The 23,610-nt window shown below is 46.1% G+C and overlaps 1 protein-coding gene across 1 annotated transcript in view; it reads right to left on the reverse strand.

Moving 5' to 3' along the window:
• Positions 1 to 4,086: 4,086 nt before the first annotated feature.
• CDC42 (cell division cycle 42) overlaps positions 4,087 to 23,610 on the reverse strand; it is a 28,271-nt gene continuing 8,747 nt past the window's right edge. The window contains exons 2-6 of the mRNA XM_086625752.1: positions 19,047 to 19,186; positions 14,277 to 14,349; positions 11,585 to 11,694; positions 11,281 to 11,478; positions 4,087 to 5,506 (exon numbers count right to left, since the gene is read on the reverse strand). Coding sequence (XP_086481878.1) covers positions 5,417 to 5,506; positions 11,281 to 11,478; positions 11,585 to 11,694; positions 14,277 to 14,349; positions 19,047 to 19,151 — 576 coding nt within the window. The 5' untranslated portion in view covers positions 19,152 to 19,186 and the 3' untranslated portion in view covers positions 4,087 to 5,416. The remainder of the gene's footprint in view (positions 5,507 to 11,280; positions 11,479 to 11,584; positions 11,695 to 14,276; positions 14,350 to 19,046; positions 19,187 to 23,610) is intronic.

The following is a 23,610-nucleotide window of genomic DNA, read 5'->3' on the forward strand; positions in this document are numbered from 1 at the left end:
TACACCGCCAGGAGCAGGGGCCTGCTTCTTTCACCAGCTAGAACTAATTTATTCTTAATCACTTTAGGATTCTTCCTTCCAGTTTTTGAAGCAGTACTTTCCTCTTCCACACTTGATCTTCTCTATTTGTTTTACAACCCACTAGCAGAAAGGTCTCTGGGCACCCAAACAGCCAGTTGCAGTCCTCAGACAGGAGACCAGGGGTTGAAGAGGAACGACAGCGAGCAATGTTTCTCCAAGGGAGCAGAGGGAAAGCGAAGCAGTGCACCCCCCTGGCACAGGACCCCAGAAGCACCCCACATGAAATACCTGCACAGTGAGAGAGAGTGGTTTGTGTACATCAAGGCAACAGGAAGGCTGGGTCAGGGGCAGTGCTGACAACAGTTATCACAAATCCCACTCGAAAGCCTGTTTTTAAAAGGAGGCAGCTGCTACCAGCTGCAAAACGACCTAGATGGTGGCCAAGCCACAGAGGACGTTGCTGCCTCTTGGGATCATGCCAAAATCATCAGTCTGTTTTTAGCTGTGTCTACAGCAGCAAACAGCAGAGACAGCAGAAGCAGCTCTGCCAAGTGAAACCATACCCAGCAGCGGCACCGCGCGCTTTTCGGGGGCCCTCTCACCAGGTCCCAGCAACTCAAACTCAATTCACTACTGGAGGACAACGTCCTTTCAAATTTTACCCAGTACACATCTAACTAGCACGCTCCAGACGTGCTCTGGGATGTGAAAGAGAGCACGTCAAGTCTGGACAACTTGGAGATTCGCACGTCGATCTGATCTAACGCACTGAAGGCAAATCTCCCTTCTGGGAGCCCTTGAAGAAAGAGCGAGCAGATGGATCTAACCCAAGCAGACAGAGTAAACGATGAAGAGGCCCATCCCCAGGCCAGATGAGAGAGCACACGGCTTGGAAAGGCACTGGGCAGCGTTTGCCCGGTGGCGTACCACAGTTTGGGCAATGCCATGAATCCGCGAAGGAGCCTGGATGACTCGGTGGTGCTGGTAAAGACGCAGTTGCTCCAAAAAGCTCCTCTCTCAGAGGCCTTATCAGATGTGCTCATCTTTCCTTACCCGATACCTTACCTCGTTTTCGTAAGGGCCACACCTAAGCGAGTACAACACAACGCTGGCGACAAGAACTAGCGCATTACTGGGAAGGAGAGGGAGGACAGGAGGAAAGAACATGGCTGAGCAAACACCTTCCTGAGAAAGCTGCAGAGCTCAGCCTGTCTCACTCATCTCCCAAATGTTTCAGAAGACCCTAGCTGCATCTGCTGTTCAGCAGCACCACGTCTCCCAAGGCATAACACAGTTTCCCGTTTCACGCATGAACCAGGCCAGTAAGGGAGGGACTGAGCATAAGGGTGTGCTTAAAGCCATCTCCTGCTCAGGAAAGGAACTGCTGCCCTGGAACACTCTTCCCACCAGTAGTCAGCTCTGGAGTCCAACCTCTTATTTTTGGAATTCCGATGCAAGTATGTCCCTTATAAGAGAGGCAGCAGAACTTTTCCGCCTATTTAGCTGATAGTCCTTAATTTCCACGTTTCAACTCTGTTAAAAACAGCACAGTGAGAAAAACTGCTCCATGCTCTTTGCCACCACAGCAGACCTGTGTTTACCAGATACCACTGAACTGGTCAGACTGTGTGCACGCTCCCACCTCCTCCCTCAGCCTCTACTCCAGATCCGCTCCCCCACCACCTCCCCTGTGGTCATTTTGGCATCAGCCTGACCACAAAAAACAGGCAGTAGAGGCCACTAGTTTGTCAGGAAAGTATCCTGCAAGATGTCACATTCCCATTCAGTAAGTGAGGCAACTGTTGCCTTGTGCAGCCAAACTGAGCTCATGTTTAGGGTGGTGTAGGAGCACGTGTTAGAGGCAGGGAAAGGGGATTATCACCGCTTCAGAAACAACGAGCAGCCCTACAGATACAGAGCTCCTTGTTGGGAGCAGCCAATGGAAGCATGAGATCCACCCACTACCTGCTTTTAAGCAAAACTGCTTTAGTATGAGAGCCAACAAAAAAACAGGAATCACTAACCTATTCCTTGTGCAGGAAGAAGTGGCTGTTTAGTACAAGAGTTACTGTGAATAAAAGAAAGGTTAAAAAAACAAACAAACAAAAAAAACCCACACCCCCCCACCATGCTGTGCATCCCAGCCATTAGAACAAGCAGCTGCTCTTCAGTGTCCACGCAGCCTTCAGTCCTTGGAGCAACTTCAGTACGATTCTCAGGTGCTTTCCCATCAGGAGATTTTAGGCCCTTTACAAAAGACACCGTTAACACACGTAGCAGTTGGTTCATGAGCCAGCCCACACCTCTGGTACCATTTCTGCTAGTGAGCTGCTACAGGTGCCTCAAGAGCCCTCCCAGGTGAGAAGGGAGACAGCACTGAGCTGTGGGGACATCTTCAAACAGGCGAGCTCTCTGTTGTAAATCCCAGCTCACACCACGTATTTGCCACACCAGTAACCAAGAGAAGTGCCAAGTACTCCCACCTGCCCCCAGACATTTGCTTTCCAACCCGCTAGCTGGAAGCAGCAGTGCCAGCAGGGGAAGAACGTGGTGTTTCCCACTGCTTGTGCCCATTCTGCATGCCGTCACACGGGAAGGGAGACGGTCACCAAGGAGCACTTATGAGAAGCTCATATAACCCGGCAACACAGACTGCATCTCACAGCCCTGGCCCGAGAGACACCTCACTACTGAGAAAAAAAAAGAGCGTGGTGTGAAAAAGCCCACGAGCTCAGCTGTTTGGGCTTGTTTAACCAATTCCAGCACCTTGTCCTCTCTCTGGACTCCGACAGCTATGTCCTAACAAATTCAGGGAGCTATCAGACAGACTTTTGCAAAGTTAATGCAACACTGAGCAGAAGGAAGCAAAGCTGCTCCTTGAAAAGGATGTTTTTCCATCATCCAGTGCCTCCAGGATTCCCTCCAGAGCCACGTTTCACCTCGTGGCACCGATTGAACAGGACAGACTTCATCGCTCAGCCAAATGGACCTGCGTGGCAGGGCTGGCACAGGTCCCTGCCGGAAAACGTACGCACAGGGACGAGATAGCTGTAGGCAACTCCCAGGTAAGGGTGCATCCCAGACAGGAAAAGCCTGACACGGTAAGCCTGCTACTTAAAGCAGAAGCCCTAAAGGGTTCTCCCTCCACTTCAGAGGCAGTTTCCTGCCTGATTTCATGCAGGGAATCCCTCAGACACCAGTCGTGCTGCTGGCCTTGGACATACCAATCAGGTTTAACTATCAGAAGGTGCAGAAGCCCCTTTCAGTCTGCTGTAACGCACGGAGCAGCCACCAACGCTCAGCTGTCACCAAGCATCACAGGTACCAGCAGCACTTCCAACTGGGAGCCACAGACCTACAGCCGAGCCTCCCCACAGAAGACAGCAATTAAAAACTGAACTGCAAAGTTGAACAGCAGCACTAATCACTATGAAAAGTGCAAACACACATTTTACACTAAGCTTTCGGATTGCAGCAGCCACAAGTCAGCTTCTTAAAATAAGTGACTTTTAATGAGGGTCTTTGGAATGTGTTTCAATAATTAATACAAATTATGCATCGACAGCGTAAGACCACTGTTTCTTTGGAGAATTAACAAAAAAGGTGTAATAAATCTTACGTGGTTTTGGGAGGGAGATAGATATGATGCCATTTGTCCCTTTAGAGTTTTTGCTATCTGCCCATTAACAGGGAACAACGGGAAACTTCCCCAAAGTCTTGCTTCTTGACAGAAGAGATCCAAGAGCCCAATAACCCCCAAAAGCCAACCTTTTAATATTTGGGAACATGCACAACAATGAGTATTCCTTTCATGAAAGAACCACTGTGGTTATCTCTTCAGAGTTATGACAACAAAGACATTGCATCAAAGATTAGAGCAGTCTTGACAGAACCGAGGCCAGCAGCAGAGATGAGGGAAGACATGAACTGACAGGATTAAGCATTAAGGAAAGACCCAAACTAACTCTCCAGGAGGAGAGTGGGGCTCGGAAGGGATAAAAGCCATATTTACAAGTCCTTCCCGCTCCAGAGAAAGGCAAGGGAAATAACTACCCTGAGGCAGGCTTGTGAAGATACTTTATGTTTAATACGTCTGAAAAGAATGCATATACAAAGAACTTAGACATGAAAAAGCATTGGTTCAACACTAATGAGTCTACAAGGAATCGGCATTTTGGAAGATGGAAAAGATTCCCGAAGTCTCAAAAGACTTTGAATTTGCAAGCCAAAATGTATTTTTGGTAAAATCCCTATGACACTGCAGTCAGTCCACACCAAGACTCTGCACACAATGCTCGGCGAGCTGGAGCCCATCTCGCAGGTTCAAGGTTACTTACGAGCAAAATGCAGAAAAAGGGGATTCCCTTCACTGGTCCCTGTATGGTGCCACACTCAAAAGTAGAAATCCCTCCTCATAGTTCCTTCCTACTGACACAGGTCCATCCTTGCCCCCCTCCCTGAAGGAGGCCAAGCCATTCAGTGAGAGATGCACCACCAGGGCCAGCTCCAAAACTCGTTTTAACACACGCCAGGTCCTTTCAGGGCATCCAAACAGCAGTGCGTACGCTGGTCATGGTAAGCATTTCTCCAATAATTACAGATTGGCAGAAGATGGAGTTGTTAAAAGCCAACTGAATCAGTTTGGCATACTTTAAAAGGTGCAGTTATTTCTTCGTCACGTGACAAAAGCTTATGATGTCAAGATTAAAAGACTGGCAAGCTAGTTTCAAGTCTGATGGTGCATCCAGAGAAAAGGATTCTCCTATTTCTAAGGCTTCATAACTTAGAGGATGGGGTAGAAATTTACGACCTGCCCAGTGGAAAGCCAGGGGAGGAGACAGAAGGCAACTTGAGAGGAGATGCAGATACATTTTCTACACTCCTCCTTAGAGGAGCACCAGCTTGGGACATTTTACTTTCCTGTATGTGTCTTTAGCACTAAAGTCTGCTCCCACCCAGGCTGCTGGCTGGCTGCAGAACAGCCCTACAAGTTCTTGAAACCAGAACCAAGTCTTGCCAGACTGGTGTAAGGGACGAGGCTCCAGTAAAACAGCCTAGAATTAGTCTGTTACAGAAAAAGTCATCACAAGCATGCCTGGATTTTAAACAAAAAAATTAGAAACGGTAAACGAAATAAAAAACTAGTACTGATCAGTGTTTTCTGGTAATATATAATTACTCAAAATTAACTAGTTTAACTGAATTGAGGGGGCACTGGGGAATAAACACTAACGTTTTCATCTTACACAAGGATCGTGTGGGGGAGATGGGAGTGCAGGGCATTTGTCATTATTGCGAAAACAAATTTTAAAATTTGTATTTTTAGTTTGATTTAAACATTGCTTTTAGTATGACATCAAACACCAGCTTTGCAGAAGGGGCTCTGGAGGGACGTTCATAGCAGCACACACCTGCGAGTCTTCTTCGGCTCCGGAGGCTCCAGGGCAGCCAATATCGCTTCGTCAAATACATTCTTTAGGCCTTTCTGAAAAGGGGCAAAGAGAGAAAGGGGCAGTCTCATTTTTGAGTTGTCACACAAACAAAAGCACAGACAAACCCCTCTAAAGCCGAGCGAGGTTTGCCACGTACAGCTCCCAGAGTCTCCTCTGCTCCGCCAGGCTCTCCCAGCTGTGGCGCCGTGCCCAGCGGTTCCTTAGCGCAGCATCTCATTTTCCAAACAGGAACGTGAATCCTTGGAGACCAGACCCGTACACTTCACGAGAAGCAACACGCACGTGTACCAAAGTCATTTCCTTTTAAGACAATTTTTATGATTAGTGGGCTACTACCACGTTTCACATGCTAATGGTACGGCAGAAAGGGCTGCATTCAAATGGAAGAGCTCGATCCGGAGCACGTCGAGTACGGCAGCGCAGACATCCGTGTGTCAGGGAGAGGAGAGACAAGGCAAGCATGCAACGACAAATCGGCCCGGTGCACGCTCCGGGCAGCCTTCCGGCCCCAAACACCCATGGTTAGAAGCAGGCAGGTAGAGCCCAGAAGCTGTGCATGGTATCAGAGAGGTCGAGATGGGAGGAGTACGAAGCGGGTACTGGACATGGCGTTAAGTGTTAAACTGAAGCCAGGAAGTGCAAATCGGAATAAAGCTTCATCAGTCATTTATACAAACAACTGCAATTTTTAATTTCAAAATTTAAAGACAAGCTACAATTGATGTTTTCTCCTTGAAACAATAAAAATCAGAAGCATGATAGTAAGAAGCAGCTTTACATCTTACAGTAACAGGCTTTAAGGATTATTATTGAAATGAAGAGGTCTATCATGTTAATGAAAGCAAGAATTTTAACAGTTCATAAAGCAGTAGCAAGTACATCGATATTTCCTTCCCCCCAAGGACTGACAAATACTCCACTACAGCACAGACAGCCAAAGCAATAGCAACAGAACAACATCTCACTGCACAAAGGAGAACCAGGAAACCTTCACATTACAGCGTAACTGGTTCATGTACTTTTGTCATGCAAATACAGTTAACAAGAGTCACAAGCAGAAATTGAAAAAAACACCCATCGTTTCTTCCAGTTGGATTCAGGAAGATCAAACATCACGTCTTATTCTTTTGATCTTTCTTTAAAGAATGATGTAACCAGATCCTTTCCCACAACAGCCTGAATGATAAAGCTACCCACATCTGGCAACCCAAGCAGCAGAGAGTTAAGCGAGTCCAGTCCGTGTTCCACAGTCACAACATTTTACTAAAGACCTTAAGGATTGTTTTCAGTCCAAGGGCTAATACAGAGGTTGCTCTGAGATGGTAAGCAGACACAACAGCTTTCAATCAAGGTGGTTTTATTCGTTTTTTAACCAGGTTTCTACAGTAGTGGGACAGAGGAAGCAGCAGCAAGAGGGGAAGGAGAAAGTTTAGAATATACAGCACTTCCTTTTGGGCTGAGTTTCCGGAGGCTCGAGGGCAGCTAGGATAGCCTCATCAAACACATTCTTCAGACCTCTCTACAAGACAGAGGGGAGGAGAAAAAACAGCAGCCAGGTTAGAGGATTAGAGAAAAACAAGCAGATACAAAGAGCATTCAGGATAGACCAGGCTGAATTCACAGAGGCAGTAAACAGATTTACTTTGCAAAAAAACAAAGTAGATCCCAGGAGAAAATCTCATCTAGATGACCCAAAGTCAATGTCGGAGACAGACAGGACGTGTGACGGACCCAGTCAGACAAATCGAACACCCAGAAGGGGCAGAGGCACAGAAACAGCAGCAACAGCAGAACACAGGGTGGGAGGGGCCGCACAAAAGACGGTGGTTTCCACCTAGCTGCTAAATATACACTTAGGGAGTTTACAGGGAACAAACCCAGTGGGGAGCAGCTTGCCCCACCTCCGGGATCCAAAAGGCCAGGTAAACCTTTGTAGTCACCTACGGTGGGTAAGGAAGGTGCCCGGATTTACTGCTCCCAGCTAAGCCAGCGGCAGCCAGTCCGGAGCAAAGGCTCCAAACAACCCCTCTGCTTTGTGAATTCAGCCCCTGAATAACTGAAGATCTCCAGATGGCTGGGAAAACAGGATCTGGGATCCAGGCAGCACCTCCTGGTAAGCCATCGTCATCCTCAGCCATTGGCTATCGGTCAGAAACGATGCACTACCTGACCGGTGCTGCCACGGAGAGCCGGCACGGAAGCGCGGCGTTTCAGTTATTCAGTTCAGTTACCAAAGCCAAGTACAACCACTCAGGTCATGGGAAGACAGAAATGGTGCTAGGGCTGGAATAACTGGGATCCAACACTAGGCAAGCAGTCACGGAGCTGCAAGGAGCCTGCAGGGATCACTCCGGAGCACGCAGCATGCACTGCGCTGGCAACAAGCACGACGGGAACGCTGCGGTGCGGTCCCACTCCCACACCACTCTGCCACACGGGCACACCAGTGAAACCTGGCTCACATTACGCTAACTGGACTCGCCTAAATCTACTGTCCTGAGCGCAACCTTCAGAAATTCAAAACTGCTTTATCCCAGACACAAACAGAAAAGCTTAACTTACTTCCTGTAAGCAACTGCAGTCTTCGCAAAACTAAGATTTTTTTTTTTTTTTATTTTAATCAAATGTAACTGGTTTCTCCCTCACAGGTTAGACTGGATACATCCCTTTTAGAATGTCTTTAATCTTGTTTAACTGAAGCACATACATGGGCAATCTCTAAGGTGATTCCATCTGGAAGCACTTAAGGCCATCATGTTACATGCAAGATTATACTTGAAAAAACAGAAGTTAAGGAAATTACCATGTAAAAATCATCCTGTACATCCTCCTTGGCAACTTTTTTTTTTTAAATGAGTTGCAAACCAGGCTGACAAAAGAGCTAGCGACTTCAAATAAACAATGAGTATGTGAAGCCTGAGTACAATTAGATTTTCTTTCTCTGCGAGAATAAGGCTGTAGCATAAACTCAATTACGTTCTGTTAGCTACATCAAGAACCCAGGCAGGGCAAGAATCAAGAAAACATGCTTCCTTAGCTCTCCTACTGGGGACTCCTCTTTTGTCTTCCCATTGCACATGAGAAATTAATTGGATTAAGAGAACAGAATCTGGGATTTGTTTTGAAGGATCTAGCAAAAATCTGGGGTGAGAAGGAGGAAAAAACCAAACAGGCCAGGGACAAAATTGTTGTGCAAATGGAACTGAGGGTAAAAGCCCAGAGGACACGAGTGACCACATGAAGGGAACTGCATGACACCACTGGCACAGACCTCGAGACTCCTGTTAAAGTAACACAGCTCCTGCACTGCTCCAGGGGACAGGCTAAGCTCAGGCTGCCTCCACTCCTCCACTCACGTGCAGTTTAAGACACTTGATAAATCTGTGTCAAAACCACCAACCCAGTATCAGGAGAAAAAAAAAAAAAAGGAACTGAATTCAAAGTTCTCTTGTTTTAGGCACTAGTATTGAGCTTCAGCAAGTCCGCTCAGACACTGAACCCTAGATTTAACAGAAGCGACTATCATTTTAGTTGCAACCTGTCTGCCAGCCACCCTTTCCTAACAGCAAAGTGTTATTGTCCACTTCTTACAGTGGTGTTGGGTACTATTTTGTAAAGAAAAGTTGAAAACAGACTTTGAAAGCACCTTCGGCACTAAAAGGGAGTCCACAACCTGGAAAAGGGGGATAGGACTGACTCCTCAGTACTGCGGAGTCATCCAGACTCAGGGAGGAGAAGATATTCTGTCTTTACTGAAAAGATTCAGAACTCAGCCTCTTACAACTCACCTAGTACTTTCAGAACACAGGCTGTTCCACACAGACAAGAAATTCTTCCTCCCAGGAAGAAAAAGAACATGCTCTGGCTCCATGATTTTACGATTACTTGCTACTGTGGAGTCGAAGTAATTTGTAAATTACTTGGGAAGTGGAAAAAAAACACCCAGACTGCTGAGGTGAACTGAGTAGGTGGAAGTCAAGGCAAAGAGAGACTGAACCACCCAGCTGAGTCCAGCTTCAGCTGAAACCAGCTACTACGACACTGCGTCCCAGGTAGGAAAACAACCCTCCTGGCTAGGAAAGCCAGCCAAGACCACCGCCGGGAACTTCCAACATCCCTCTGCAGGTAATCTCCAGTTCTGTTTGGCAGCTACTACTGACAAACTGAGAAAAAGGTGTTTTGTGGGGGGAAGGCAGCAACGAATGAAGGAAGAAGGACAGAGCAGAGGCAGGCTGACTAGTCTTGCAGGTGAGAAGGCTTCTGAACCCTTCACCCAGGTTACTCTTGATTCCCAACGCCATCATCAGGTATACCAGCACTAGTGCTCTGGAAGAAATTCAGGCTGAGCTTCCAAATGCATAAAGCTATTCCCTGCAACAGATACAGTTCAGTCTATCTGGAAACAAAAGGAATAAACACCAACATTTCTAATCATATCAGCTCTCACTCCGGTAATTCTAAGAGCTTCCACGCAATTTGAGCAGACTAAACAAGGCAAGTTTAAAGCTACAGAGGAAAGGGTTTCAGTACAAAAAGTCCTGGTACGTATTTAACCAACTAGCAGGTTCTACAGCCTAGTTAGCAGCAGCATTCAGGATGTGCCAGACACCATCTGAAATGGTATTTCAGGACCGAATGGATCTAAGAATTACAGCTTAAGCACCAGTAACCCTCAGCTTGCGTGTGGGCAGTAAGGAAGCACAGCCAAGACCACCTTTTGATGAGGGATTTCCAGGATGGACTGCAGTGTATCTCACTGCAACACCTCCAGTGCCAGCGTCCTGCACAACTCCATCAAAAGGCTCTTCCTTCTCAGCACTCGGGCAAAGCTTTGTTCCAAAAAAAAGAGTGTCTCAGGATCCCAGATGGAAGAGCCAACATGCAATCTGGGCAAAAGGTGCAAGATAAGCAGAACTTCAGGCTTCATGAAGTTTAGCAACAAAGCTTTGTGCTCAAGATAAGAGACGAACGCACAACAAAACTGAAAAGAGTGAAGGTCTTGATACTGTGCACCCTAGTTCCAAATTCTTTATAAAAGAGCATTGAAGAAATTGCTAGAGAGTTCTAGTCAATTCTGCAGGAGCAGGCATGCAAAATTAAGTTCCCAGGGCATCCAAAGTCAAGGCAACACAGCAGCTAGCCAGGCAATGGCTCCCATCCACCCCCACCTCATATTCCTAACTTAAAGGGAAAGGACAATCAGGTTTCCTGGCCTCAAATCAGCTATTTTAGTTGGCTTTGGACTCATGTTCACAAGTTAGCTCACATAACATCACCACATTTATGTCTTAAGAACTATTTCCTTGTTATTTTCTGTTTCAACAGAATTTCCATCTTAAGGCAGACACAGGAAACAGCTCACCACCAACTGCACAGGAAGAGAAAGAAGCTCTCACAAGTATGAAGGCTTCTAGTCTTAGAAGCACCAGAACTGACTTTGCTGAGAGGTTTTTTTCTTTGCCTGCTCTCTTCAGTCATGAGCTGAGTTCTGTGTCTTAACCCCCTTGCTGTCCATAACACACTTTCTAAGTTTTCAATAGCCATCCTCCTCCAACACAAAAGCAAACACAGCGAGCACATCCTCCTCCATCACTCCTCTACACTGTGCCTAACCTCCACAGGCTGGCTTTCCTTGTACCACTGCCAACTCCTTGTGTCTTAGAACAAAAGGACAAAGAGAAAGCTACGGTGTCAACCACAGAAACAGAGATGATAGCCTTTCACATCCATATTGAGCTGCTCTTCCCCGTAACTGAAAAAAGTATAGAATATAAGCAAGCAAAAATGGTCCAAGAGCAACCCTCACCTGCGTAAGTGCAGAGCATTCCACATATTTGACAGCCTTCAGGTCCCGGGCCAGTTTTTCAGCCGTCTCTGGAGTTATGGGCTTCTGCTTGTTCTTGGCAAGTTTCTCAATTGTTGAGGGATCATCTCTTAGATCAATTTGGGTCCCAACAAGCAGGAAAGGAGTCTTTGGACAGTGGTGAGTAATTTCAGGTACCCACTAAAGACAGAAGACATGATATTTGTTACTAACCATCCAAGAGAACTCCTGACGTTATTTCCAAAATCACTGCAGCAGCTCCCTTTTTAGGCAGAGCTCAACCAACCTTTTCTTTCACATTTTCAAATGAAGAAGGAGACACCACTGAAAAACAGACCAGAAATACATCTGTCTGTGGATAGCTGAGGGGTCGTAATCTATCGTAGTCTTCCTGACCTAGAGGAGGAGAAAATTAACACAGAATTAGACGCAGACAGTGAAATACTGCCCTTTGCAGGTGGTTAAATGCATACTCCAGCACAAAAGCATCATTGTGATTAATCCTAACTCTTAAGCAAACACACAAGCCCTGAACTCTAACATTCAAAGATCCCAGTTTTCAAACCCAGAATTCATTCAGTTGCTATGTAACAGTGAGCTGCTTAAAGTCACAGGAGAGCTGGGAAGTCTGACAGTAGCACGCTCTAATAAATTTTTAGATCAAACACCCTCAGATAGCGCAACACTTTCCTCAATTATAATGAAAAGTTGCAGAACATGGATACGGTCACAGATCAGGTCTTCTGCACCAAGTCCATTCATCACAAGTATCACGTCATCCGATTTCATTACCCTGCAAAAACCCTACAGTTTAGAGGAAAAAGAAAAAAAAGCAGTTTTGTTCACTAGAACCTTCTGACTTATGCTTGTGAACACCTAGTGAAGCATCCTCCAAGTAGTAAGAGGAGAATGCTGCTTTTACATGCAAGAGTGTGCTCAGGCTGTCCAGTAGCATTCCTCTAAAAACGTCAAGTCCTGGCACAGGCTGTGCCTTCAGAAGCCAGGCTCTTCCCTCCGGGTCCATGAGAGAGCAGGCAGTCCCTGCAGGGCACCAGTACCACTGCCCCGCCAGCCTGGCTCTGCCTGAGCTCAGCCTTAAACTTCCTCCTCCTCAGTTCAATAGCACTCTGGTTCCAGAAAACAAACCTGGCACTGAAAGCTGCGGTACTTGGTGGCAACCAAGCCACAAACACTTGTTCAAAACACCTCAGATACCTACTGACACTCTCTCCCCTATCATATAGGACAAAGACCTCTGAGATCTTGAAGGAGATGACTCAACACTTGGGACTGGATGGTTTGGGTTGGAAGGGACCTTGAAGATCATCCAGTTCCAACTCCCCTGCCATGGGCAGTGACACCTTCCACTAGGTCATCTCAACAGAGGAAGACCTACAGTTGAGGAGGTCTAAACAGCGTGTTACAGCTGCTGTGTTACAGGGGAGCTAAGCACTGACCATAACATCCTGTTGCACTTAACAGACTACTCCAAAAAGCTTTGTCTTCATAGTACAAGTTCAAAGCAAAGACTCATGTGTTGTTTGGCAGGTTTTTTTAATTTGACAGTTGGCAGTAGGGGTTTTTTCCACTGTTAAGTTGTCAACTTGTGCTGGCTACAATTTAGCAAAACGCAGGTGACCTTTAAAGAACCAAACCCTCCCACTTCAGAAGCCCAGCTCCAACAGGTATGCTTTTACCTTCACCAGTGCACAGAGTCACCTCCACACACTGAGCCACTTTGTAAGTGTTCAGGGTTACTAGATGGATCCCTCCTCTCAAGTTGATAGACAGTACCTGAGTACGTGTACCTACACACGCAACAGTTCAGAGGCCTGAGCCCAGAGGACCTCAGCAGGAAAACAGGGAGAGAAGGACCCAACACAGCTTTTACCTGTGCAGGTACCAGAATGCTACAGCTGAGACCCACCCCAGCACTGGTCCTGACTGGAGCCTACACAACGTGTGTCAGGAAGGAGCCTCTCTTCTCTACCTACCTCCTTATCCAGGAGCTCGGGAGCCTGCAATAACTAACACACACATCACGTTTGGGAGAAGAACAAGAAGAGACAATTGAAGCTACGGCATTTAATTGGAAGCCCAAGATCCTTTCATTAATCAAGTAACACACTAATGATGCATCTGTAAGAACACAGCTGGAAACAGACAGATTTAAGTTCTATCAAGACAGTTTGAGGCAACAGCTTATCAACTCAGCTCTCTGGAAGGACTCTCTTGAAGGATACTTCACAATACCAGATGCTGCCATACTGCTATGCTGCCATACCCAGTTAGGGAGTGGGTAACTAGCAGTTGAACCAGTTTCTAGCCTTTCTTGCCAAATTTTCACACACGCAAAGCAATGTGTGTAGCGGTTTAATCATTAGATGCTTCTGCAGTCAAACTGAGATACAGTCTTACAACCATAAACAAAGAAGCCTCCAGATTTATTCTTCATTTAAGAAAAGCCCACCATGAGAGGGTTTATGAGACTCCAAACAAAATTCTGAATTCATTCGTGTTAAGAACACAGACACATGCACATCTAAGATGTTCTAATGTTAGTCATTGTCTTGACAGCTTGTCAAAAAATAGGCTACTTACTTAACAAAAACCACATACAATCCACATATTTTTTTCTACACAATCTTCTCTAATTTTGTTTAAGAACACAGGAACCCCTCTTCCTTCAGGTATCACCTAGATTAAATGTGAAAGTTTGAAACTTATCACCTGGTGTCACAAAATAAACAGCTCTAAAAGAAGAGGAAGATTTTTCTTGGTTTGGTCTGGGTTTCTTGGTTGTTTTCAAATAAACTCAATTTAGCAGCTCCCCAAAGGTCGGGAAAAAGAATCAAGAAAGATTTTTCCCTTTCATTAAAAAAAAAAAAGAAAAAAGAACCAACTGTATGTCTTTATGTACAACATTGTCTCAGCTAAACCTCGGGCAGTTTGAAGGACACAAGGGCTTGATTTCTCACCTGCAGTATCAAAGAGGCCCAGGGTGTAAGGCTCTCCTCCAATCATCACTGTTACAGCATAGTTATCGAAAACCTGTGAAGAGAAGAGAAGGACATTTAAAAGGATGTGAATAAGCCATCTGTCAGAGCACCATCCTACTCACCTTGCCTGACCACCTCCAATTTGCACAAGAGTCATCTGTAGAGGACAACAGAAGCCATCAGGCTTACAACACTACTACCATCAAGGCTGTTAACAGGACAATTAGGTTTGGAAGAGGGATGCAAGAGCTGTTCCCACGAGGTATCAAAAGCACACGAGGTACACCACTGCACAGAACAGGGTAAAGGCCACCAAACAAAACACCTGCAATAGCTCTTGCCTGTAATTGCAGAGGTTTCCCACACTGCCACAGAATTTCAACCTGCCCGCTTGGCCTGACACAGCAAGCACATCCCCACAAAGCCAGAACCAATAAACTTCAGCCCTGCCCTTCAGGGCACGGAGCTACAGGGTGCTTCTCAAAGCACCCAAGTCCTCTGAAGTTCATCTTCCTGAACGTCTAGGGAATTCAACATGAGTTCACCTTTCCAACAGGAATTTATCCTCTGTCTCTGGAGGAAGTGGAGTTGCTCTGTGTCAAATTCACTCTCCATCTCAACAGTGTCCAGCTTCAGAAGACCTGGTTCTACTGTCTCTGTACAGCATCTGGCACGACAGTCCTGTTCAAGGGCAGACCTGCTACACAGGTCAAAAGCTAACAGTACCAAAAACGTTTCACTCAAACTTGTTTACAACACAACTGGGCACGAGGACCTACCCAAAGCCTTCTCCTTCAACACCCACATACTCAGCACCAAGGAGTACACTGAGGTCAGTACCCTTAATTGCAATAACTCATATCTTCAGAACTGCAACAGACAGTATTTCAGAAAGTATCTTTGCCAAAAAACCTTTCCCACTGAAAAAGAAAGAAACACCCAGCACTTGGCCCTGCATGTTATGCTGCAAGGTTACTCCGAGCCAGCCGAGACCTCTCAGCAAGGACAGGGAAGCTCTGCCTCGACACAAAACTAACTGAGCAGCTCCCACAGCACTAAAGGGGCCAGCAGTCATCTCCAGCGCTTTTCATGGAAGTGAGGAGGGAAGGACATGGAGAAACAAGCAGCCCCGTGCATCTACTAACAGGGCTTTAGTAAGAGCTTAGGTCCTTGAAAAAATCCCACTGAAAATTGAGATGAGACCAGTGAGACAGCACTTCAAAGCTGAACTTCCAAGAGTTCAGATCTGTCTCCTTTCCACCTGACTGTCCTGGTTAAAGCGATACCTGACACCGCTCTCATTTTTTCAACTTTTCACAACTCATGGCGACTGAGAAAGCAGCTGTGGCCACAGCACGCTGCACATCCCCAGGAACATCCGCCAGAAGCAGAAGTCCACTTCTCATACTATTTTGGATTAGCAGTCAAGATTTTGAAAGTACTGCAAGAGATTTCCACACTCATCTCCGTTACCTGCAGCCCAATCCCTTACGCGTTGCACTGAGTCTGCCTTACTGAACACCCCAGAAAGTGCCCAGCTACACGTGAGACCTTTGGGCTGGAGGAGGGTGGAAGGCATTTCACATGGCATAGTTGATATGCCACAACTGCTACTTCAGGACTCCAAAGGATAGGTCAGGATGAGAACTCACCTACTGCAAGGTACAGAACGAGATACTGGAACGCTCTATGCTGAAGGTCAGAGCATTTGCTCTTTCAGATGTCAGAAGATGCTCAGCAGCTTAATTGCCCAAAGATCCCCTCCTCGTTTTCATCCAGTGAACAGGAAGTCACTAATACTACTTGTAGCTGCCCCTTAGGAGGATTAGCATGCATTCTCCCTCATCACGATTTTTTTTAAGCTCCTTCTCTGCAAAATGAGATTTTTAAATTTTTAGTTTGTTTTTTAAGGTCCAGCCACTATTGAAAAGGTCTGAGGTTCAGCCCTAAGGAGGCCAGGGTTACAAGACCAGCCTTCAGACAAACCTGGCAAGTAGCCTCATAGCATAATCCACAATTTCATCCTCAATTGTCAAACAGGCTAAACACCACAGCAAGTTAGCCCAACAAAAAGTTTCCATTCCTGCCAGTGCCAGACAGCCCATTACAGCAGGTGGCACGAGCTTTCATGCTACAGGACTCACACCTCACCTGCCGCTACCCAAACGCTGCCAGTGCCTTTCCATGGACACGTCCTTCACTGCTTTTTTTGAGAATGGCACTAATGTCAAAAACATGCAGGCAGCAAACCACATGCAGTACCAGCAAGAAACCCATCTCCCACTGAGAAATACCCTCAAAAAAGAAAAGGAGCTGCAAAACATGCATTCAAGTGAAAAAAATTAATCTAATAGTCAGAAGTGGTGCATTCTCCATTGATGTTTTGGCCACGCTGCTGCACAAGTACAGCTACAGAGGGCAACAGCACAGGCAGCTCACAGCAGCGCCTACACACACAGAGCAGCTCAGTTCGAGGCCGGATTGTTGCTGCTTTGCTGAAGAACTCTTACCTTCTACTAATTGCTTTGTGCCCTGTACCCCTGTGCCTTGAGGGGTGCCACCTTCCTCACAAGAGACTTCGCAGCAGCTGCTGCAGCTGCGTTCCTGGTGTTTGTTGGTTTGCTGGCCTTGAGCTACCACCAGCATTGACCAGGTTCTCAAAATCTGAAATTTATCTCCAGCTTCTTTTCCTGCTGAACATTTTTATTAAGCAGTTTGAGTCCTACTCACTTTATCCCAGGGTCCTTATTCAGCCACAAACATTCTGGGGACATTAAAGTTTGTCAACTCTCAGACAGCTTGCTTTCATTTTGAGAACAGTGCCATCTGTTGTATTTCTTTGCCCATTTATTACTAGAAGTATTAGCCAGAACATCAGAGGTTACTTACCAGCTTCCAGAGTATGAAATACGCCTCCAGGTCATCCACAGAATTAGGAACAGGCCTGTGATATCCCCAGAACAGTTCCTCAAGCCACGAGTTTCAGAGGTAAATACCAATCCAGAAACATGGGACAGTTTTAAAGGGCACTATAAATAAGCCTCAGCACACCTTAAGCACACTTCACCAGCAAGTAACTTTGCTTCTTTGAGGAACTTTTCCACATTGCTTGTTAGCAGGGATTGGCAGACAGTACTACCATCTGCAGGACAGTAGACAAACTTGCAAGCTTTCAAAATACACATTTTAAGATTATAACATTTTTCAACATACTTAAGGATCACTCTACTAAAGCTAAGTACAGAAACGCTCACTGCCTGAAGCCACTGACCACCTTCCTTTGGCCTTGACCATAAAGAATAGCTTACACAGGGCAAGCAGACTTCCACAGGCTCAGCACAGGATGCGGTTGTGCGAGAAGCAGCACAGCAGGATACTGGACACCACTCAAGCTTGAGAACAGCAAAACACAGTTTCAAATGCAACTTCTCCCCTAACAGTCCATAATGAAAGGATCTCCATGAGACAAACTCAGCACAACTGCCAGCACAACCCTCAGGTTCCCAACAGCAGTCACTGTAACCAACCTGCACGCTCTTGGCTTTAGGTGTCCTTTCAGTTTTAGTTCCAGATCCACAACTAAACACAAACATTTCCATCTGTGGAAGTCTGTCCTACTCTGAACAAACACAAATTTCACAAATTTCGTAAGCTGAAGATCTCTGCATAGTGTACAAAGCCAATACCTCAAAAGAGGCAATGAATTTCACTGCAACTTCCTTTCACAAAGGGGGGACATTTTTATAAAGCAGCAGCTATCCGGAAGAGCTGTGAGGCAGGAGCCGCCTGGCATCTCCGAGGAGCTCTCTCGTTTCGTAACAACAGAAAAGATCACTGACCCTTTCACCAACACACATCCAACCTATCTGGGATACATTTCCAGATCCAAATTTGTGTGAGGTATGTAGCCAAACTCTTCAATTTGTATATGGTAGAAGACGGCCTTTTCAGGCCCGTAACAGAGAAAACTAGTAACAGTGTCAGTACTCTGATCCTGCATATGCAATACTAACAAGAAAAGCACTTTTCTATTAAAGATAACACTCGTGTGCCTCACAGGCAGTCAACAAACTGCTCCCAACTCCATCTTTAGACAAGCCAAGGGATTCAGCATCTCAGAAAAGCGAGCCTGTAAAACTGCAAAGGGGTACTTGGAAACAGTCAAGGACAAATGCCTGCAAGTGCAACTTGAAAGAGACTGTGCAGTCTAGATGCAAACACGACTTCAGCTAAGCACAAGAGAAATAACTAGCCACACTCCACAGCTCACTGCACGACTTCTGGACCTTTCAGCATCACAAAGCAAAAACGAGCATCAGAAAACGTTAACTGCAGTCACTGACTGTGCCAGTAACAAACTACTCCTCTCCCTAAAAATGAAGGCACGGCAAGAACTGAGAGCGCAAGCTGGAGAGCAGGTGTTCCTGATGCTTGTTCTCCACTTCACAGTCTGTAATAACTGCAAATAATCTTGTTCACAGAATCCAGTTGGTGGCCATCAACAAACAGACCTGACCACACAGAGGAAAGGCATCCCAGCACTACCAGGTGATGTGAAAGAGGCAGCAGCAGTGTCCCAAACACACTGACTGGTACTTCTCCACAACATATTAGTTGGTCTCCAACAGAAAAGCAGGCTGTAAGAACAAGTGCTAAGGCAGGCATGCCACAAAGGTTGGTTAGGAAGGAAACTCATGCTGCCCTACCCCATCATGCCCAAAAAAGAACTGGAGCCATTCTCTCACTTACCGTTGGTACATATTCCGATGGGAATTTATTTGTTGTGTAAGAAATTAAGAGACAGGTTTTACCAACAGCACCATCACCCACGACTACACACTTGATCGTCTGCATAGCTGGTCTACTAGAATATCAACTCCAACAAGAACCTGGAAGAAAAAAAAAGAGAGACACATATTTAGATGCTTCTCAACCTCACTAGATAGCAGTACGTGTCATTGCTGAGCTTTGACTGGAGCCCCAACCACTAACAGCGTGTATGGGATCTGAACATGAGACATTTCTAGACGAGCTGGGAGATCCGTTCTCTCCATCACGCACAGAAGATGGGAAGCTGCTCGTTTTCATGAGTGCAAATACCTCCTCCCTACAGCCAGACCCCTCCCACTGCACACAGCTGCTAACACCAGCTAAGATATGTTTGGCGTGGTTGCTCTTCTACACTGGGAAGGAGGACTAGGTAAATTCGGTCACTAATAAACCGTGTGATTTTTGCCTAGTTACCTCGAGGGGGGGCAAAAAAAGTCTTTAGGCTTTTCCAGACTCTGTTTTTAACACATGGAAGCATGCAGCCTTAGATGCACTGAGCTTGGGTCTTGATAGCTGCTAAGTAACAAACATGCCCCCCAAGAGATCCTCCCTCTGGAGAGCACTTCGGTAAAGCAAGCTCAGCAGGAAACTCAGCATATGGGCTCTGAAACTAGTTCATGGGATAAAAATAAGCAGGTACAGAGAGAAGTAAACATGATTCATTCCTCCTACCCTCACCTTTTTAAAGGCCTCAGTACACTTGAACAATCTTTCGCTTAAAGCTGCTACTTAACATGGACCTTTACCCTGAGAAGCTCGGCAGGGCCTCCGCTTCCCAAGGAACCATATTACCCTCCAGGTACTAAAAAATCACGATGCCCCCTGCTACTTCAACACTGTCCCACCACGGGCTTCAGCACACGAACCAAATCAATATTTGCAATCAATACCACCTCCAAACATTAGGTAGCTACCTTCACTGCCAGACTGCCCTTCATTAATGCATTACTTTAATTAGAAAAGTACAAGGCCTGTGGCCATGTGTTCATATACAGGTGTGAAATCCCAACCTCAGCTTCCCCTGACTTTCAACATTTCCATGTTATTGGAAGCACTTTTATTTACAGCAACAAAGACTTGCAAACTGAGGTACCCCCTGCCAGGGTGTGGGGGGAGAGGACAAGAAGAGACATCCACTGCAGCACGTTTACCCTCAGAGCGGTGGCGATGCTTTGGCCCAGCAAGGATGTTGCCATGGCTCTCATTTCTAGTTAAATACATTAAAAAAATTGAATCAATCCCTACTGAATTTGGGCACCTCTTGGGGATTCCACTTCCCAGCATGATGTGAAGAAAAACAATGCAATTCCAGGTTTTTTAGTCCTCTGGTCATATGTAGCAACGTGACTTGATGCTGCACGTCACATCGCCACTCTTGCAAGGAAAGGTAATTGCCAGTGCCTCCAAACCAACCTCGTACCACCAGCGTTTCTGCAGATGCTGCAGGGATGCTCCAAGATATACACAGAGCCAGCTACCTTGATAATAAGCATCCTCAAAAGTTCCTAAAAACAGTACTTGCAGGGGAATATTCATCCCCACAGTTCCCACAAGCCACAGAGAGATCCACAAGCTGTCAATTTTCAGAAATGGCAGCAAAGACTCTTCCTCAGAGTGGGACATCAGCCAGCATCTGGTGTGTTGCACAATCAGGACACTGCTATCTATACATCTTCCTTCAGCACACTCCGAGACGATGAAGGATTTGCACAGGCACCAGGCATTATCACTAGCACTTTACTTGGTGCCGTATTTCAGTACCAAAATAAGAAAATCTGTTGGTTTATGCAGCAGACCTGTTTCACACAGGACGACCAGCAGTATGCACAGCGAAGCCGTATCAACAGGCCCTTCAGTAGGACTAGAAAAAGCTCTGAAATTTGGCCCTGAAGCAAACATACATTCACCCAGAAGGACAAAGTAATTGTTTCCATTTCAGAAGGCAGTTTCTGTGTTCAGGTCAGCTCAACCGTCTACATCCGAGTAATATTAGTCAGTATAGCCTCAACTGCTCAGGTGCTCACGCAGTCCTGCCTTGCCACGCTGGTGGCACTGATCACAGAGGAAAAAGTCACATTTTAGAATAAAAAGAGTCACCAGAAGGAAAGCAGGCAATGGAACAGAGCAGCTCAGTCTCAAATTAAGAAAGGTTCCATGCTCAAAACAAAGGTGGAAAGGGATGAGTCACTTGTTAAGTAGATTTTAAAAGGAAAACACATCAAAACAGGTGTCAGGCCCAGCTAACCAAGCCAAGGACACACTCCGACTCCAACTAAAACCAGGCTAAATTACCAGCACACCTTGCTGCCTTATCCAAGCCACAAAGGTGCCAGCATTTGGTTTGGGATTCGCCCAAACGCCACCGTTCAGCCATGTCACCGCACGGCACAGGTAACAACCACCTCCATTGATTCCTTTCAGAAGTATTCAGTGAAGTTCAAAAGGACTCTCCACTCTGGCTTTCCTAGCCACTTGTACAGTTTTTCAGTTTTAACTGGAATTCACTAGACCGCGCATCCAGACTTGGGAAATCTCGGCTCCGGCTGCCCTCGCCCACCCCAGGTGCATCACAAGGATCAGCCCATACACCTCCAGGTTAACAGCCACCCCTTTGGAAAAGCCAAACCTCACTTTCCACCTCCTCCTCCACTCTCTGTTCCTCCCTTCCCTTCCTGCTCTATCTCCTCTTCTACAGTCTCGCCCCAATTACTTGTATTTCCTTGTTTATCCATAATTTCCAGGTTACACATCTGCTTCAGCCAGCCTTTCCAGAACACGGAAAGCACACTACAGGAACAATCCAGACTCTGAAGCACTTCCTACGCTCATTGCAGCACACCCATCCGTGATTAACCACAAATCTGAAAATTCTGTATACGCACTTTCACAAAAAAGCTCACACATGCCTTTGTTTTTTAAAAAAAAAAACAAACACGTGTTCAGTGTTACTGTGAAACTTATTACTCCAGAGAGCATCAAGCAAGCAACAAAATGAACCCAGAGTATCAGAAAGCATCTCCAAGAACATGAGTGTTCTGCAAACCTCCACTTTTTTCCTGTCCTCAGACACAGGTCCCCGCACCGGCTCTGGGACAGAAGGTGCCGTACCCTGCTAAGGGCTCAGCTCAGGGACTCCGGCTCTGACAAAGCACAAGCCGCTCGCACACGCCGTGCACACACTGCGTTATTCCCGTGCAGCCCTTTCCAGCTCTGGCAGAGAACGATCAACTTGATCTACATAATTTCTCCCGTGCAGCAGAGAACCCCAGCAGTTCAAATCAAGAGCATTTCCCACACAAGCACTGCTTACTCTCCTCCTGCACCTCAAACTCACTTAAATTCACAGGGCTGGCAGGGCCCACATCACGGACTCAAACGTGGACCACTCTACGCAGGGTGTCGGTGTGAGGCAAAGGCTCCGAACTCAAACCACACGCCACTTTTTCCGACCAGGTGACCTGATCCTTTAAGCTTTCTGGCAGTGGGAACTAAACAGAGTGCAAATAACCCAAGGTCTCACTCTGGACATAAAGCAGAACCCGAACTGCACAACAGGCAACCTGGAAAAACCTGAGGGGGGGTATTTTTTTTTTTTTTCCCTTTCTAAAGGAAGAAATTTACCATGAAAAACATCGAACTGGCCCACTAGAAGTTCTCTATGTGCCAAGTGACCGCCAGGTCTCACATAGTGGTTTAATTGCCCCCACACACACCCCATTAGACACTTCAAGATTACATCTTTAAAGGGCCAAAAATGCATTCAAGCACATCTTTAGGTAAAGGGATCCTCTCACTATGTTGTTTTGTTGTTTCTTTGTTTTGTTTTTTTTTTTAAATGGATAGATAACTTTATCTTTAAATACCGAAATAAGATAGCCTAAGTTTTAAATAGATTCAGAGTCTTAAGCATAGGCCTCCAAAGTCTTCCCAGTGGTAAAGTGGAGTTGTTGAATAAGTTATTTTACTTGGATTAGTAGGTTTTCTAGATTAGCTGGATGAGCTGCTTTATGTTTTCCACTTTTAAGAGGTCCATGGCTGAAAACAAGCTCATTTTTGGGACTATTCTGGGACTGGGAACAAGCACTATTCTGGGACAGGAGAAGCTTTAAAGACGCATACATCATTGACTTGTAGTTTAAAAGTCCTTTAGTCAACCAGGAGATACAACTAGAGGATAACCCATCCTCAGAGTACAATGCCAAGGGAGGGAGAAACAAAGAAGTTAAAGAGTTTGGGTTTATATATACAACACCCAGCAGGACTAGAAAACACTCCGAGTAGTTTTACTATCAGAGGGTATTGAAACAGACTAGAGAGCAGTGGAGCCATCCCAGTTTGAGTGCAGTGAGTGGATTCTGAGCCACGTAATTGTGAGCCATCTGGCCAAGCCCAGAGAGGGGAGCTGATAAAGCCTCGGAATGGAATGTTCAATGTGACTTCCTTCTGTTCAACAGATAGAAAGACTTCTTAAAAAACAAAACCC

This window comes from Tauraco erythrolophus, chromosome 23, assembly GCF_009769465.1.
Source record: "Tauraco erythrolophus isolate bTauEry1 chromosome 23, bTauEry1.pri, whole genome shotgun sequence".
Taxonomy (NCBI): Eukaryota; Metazoa; Chordata; class Aves; order Musophagiformes; family Musophagidae; genus Tauraco; species Tauraco erythrolophus.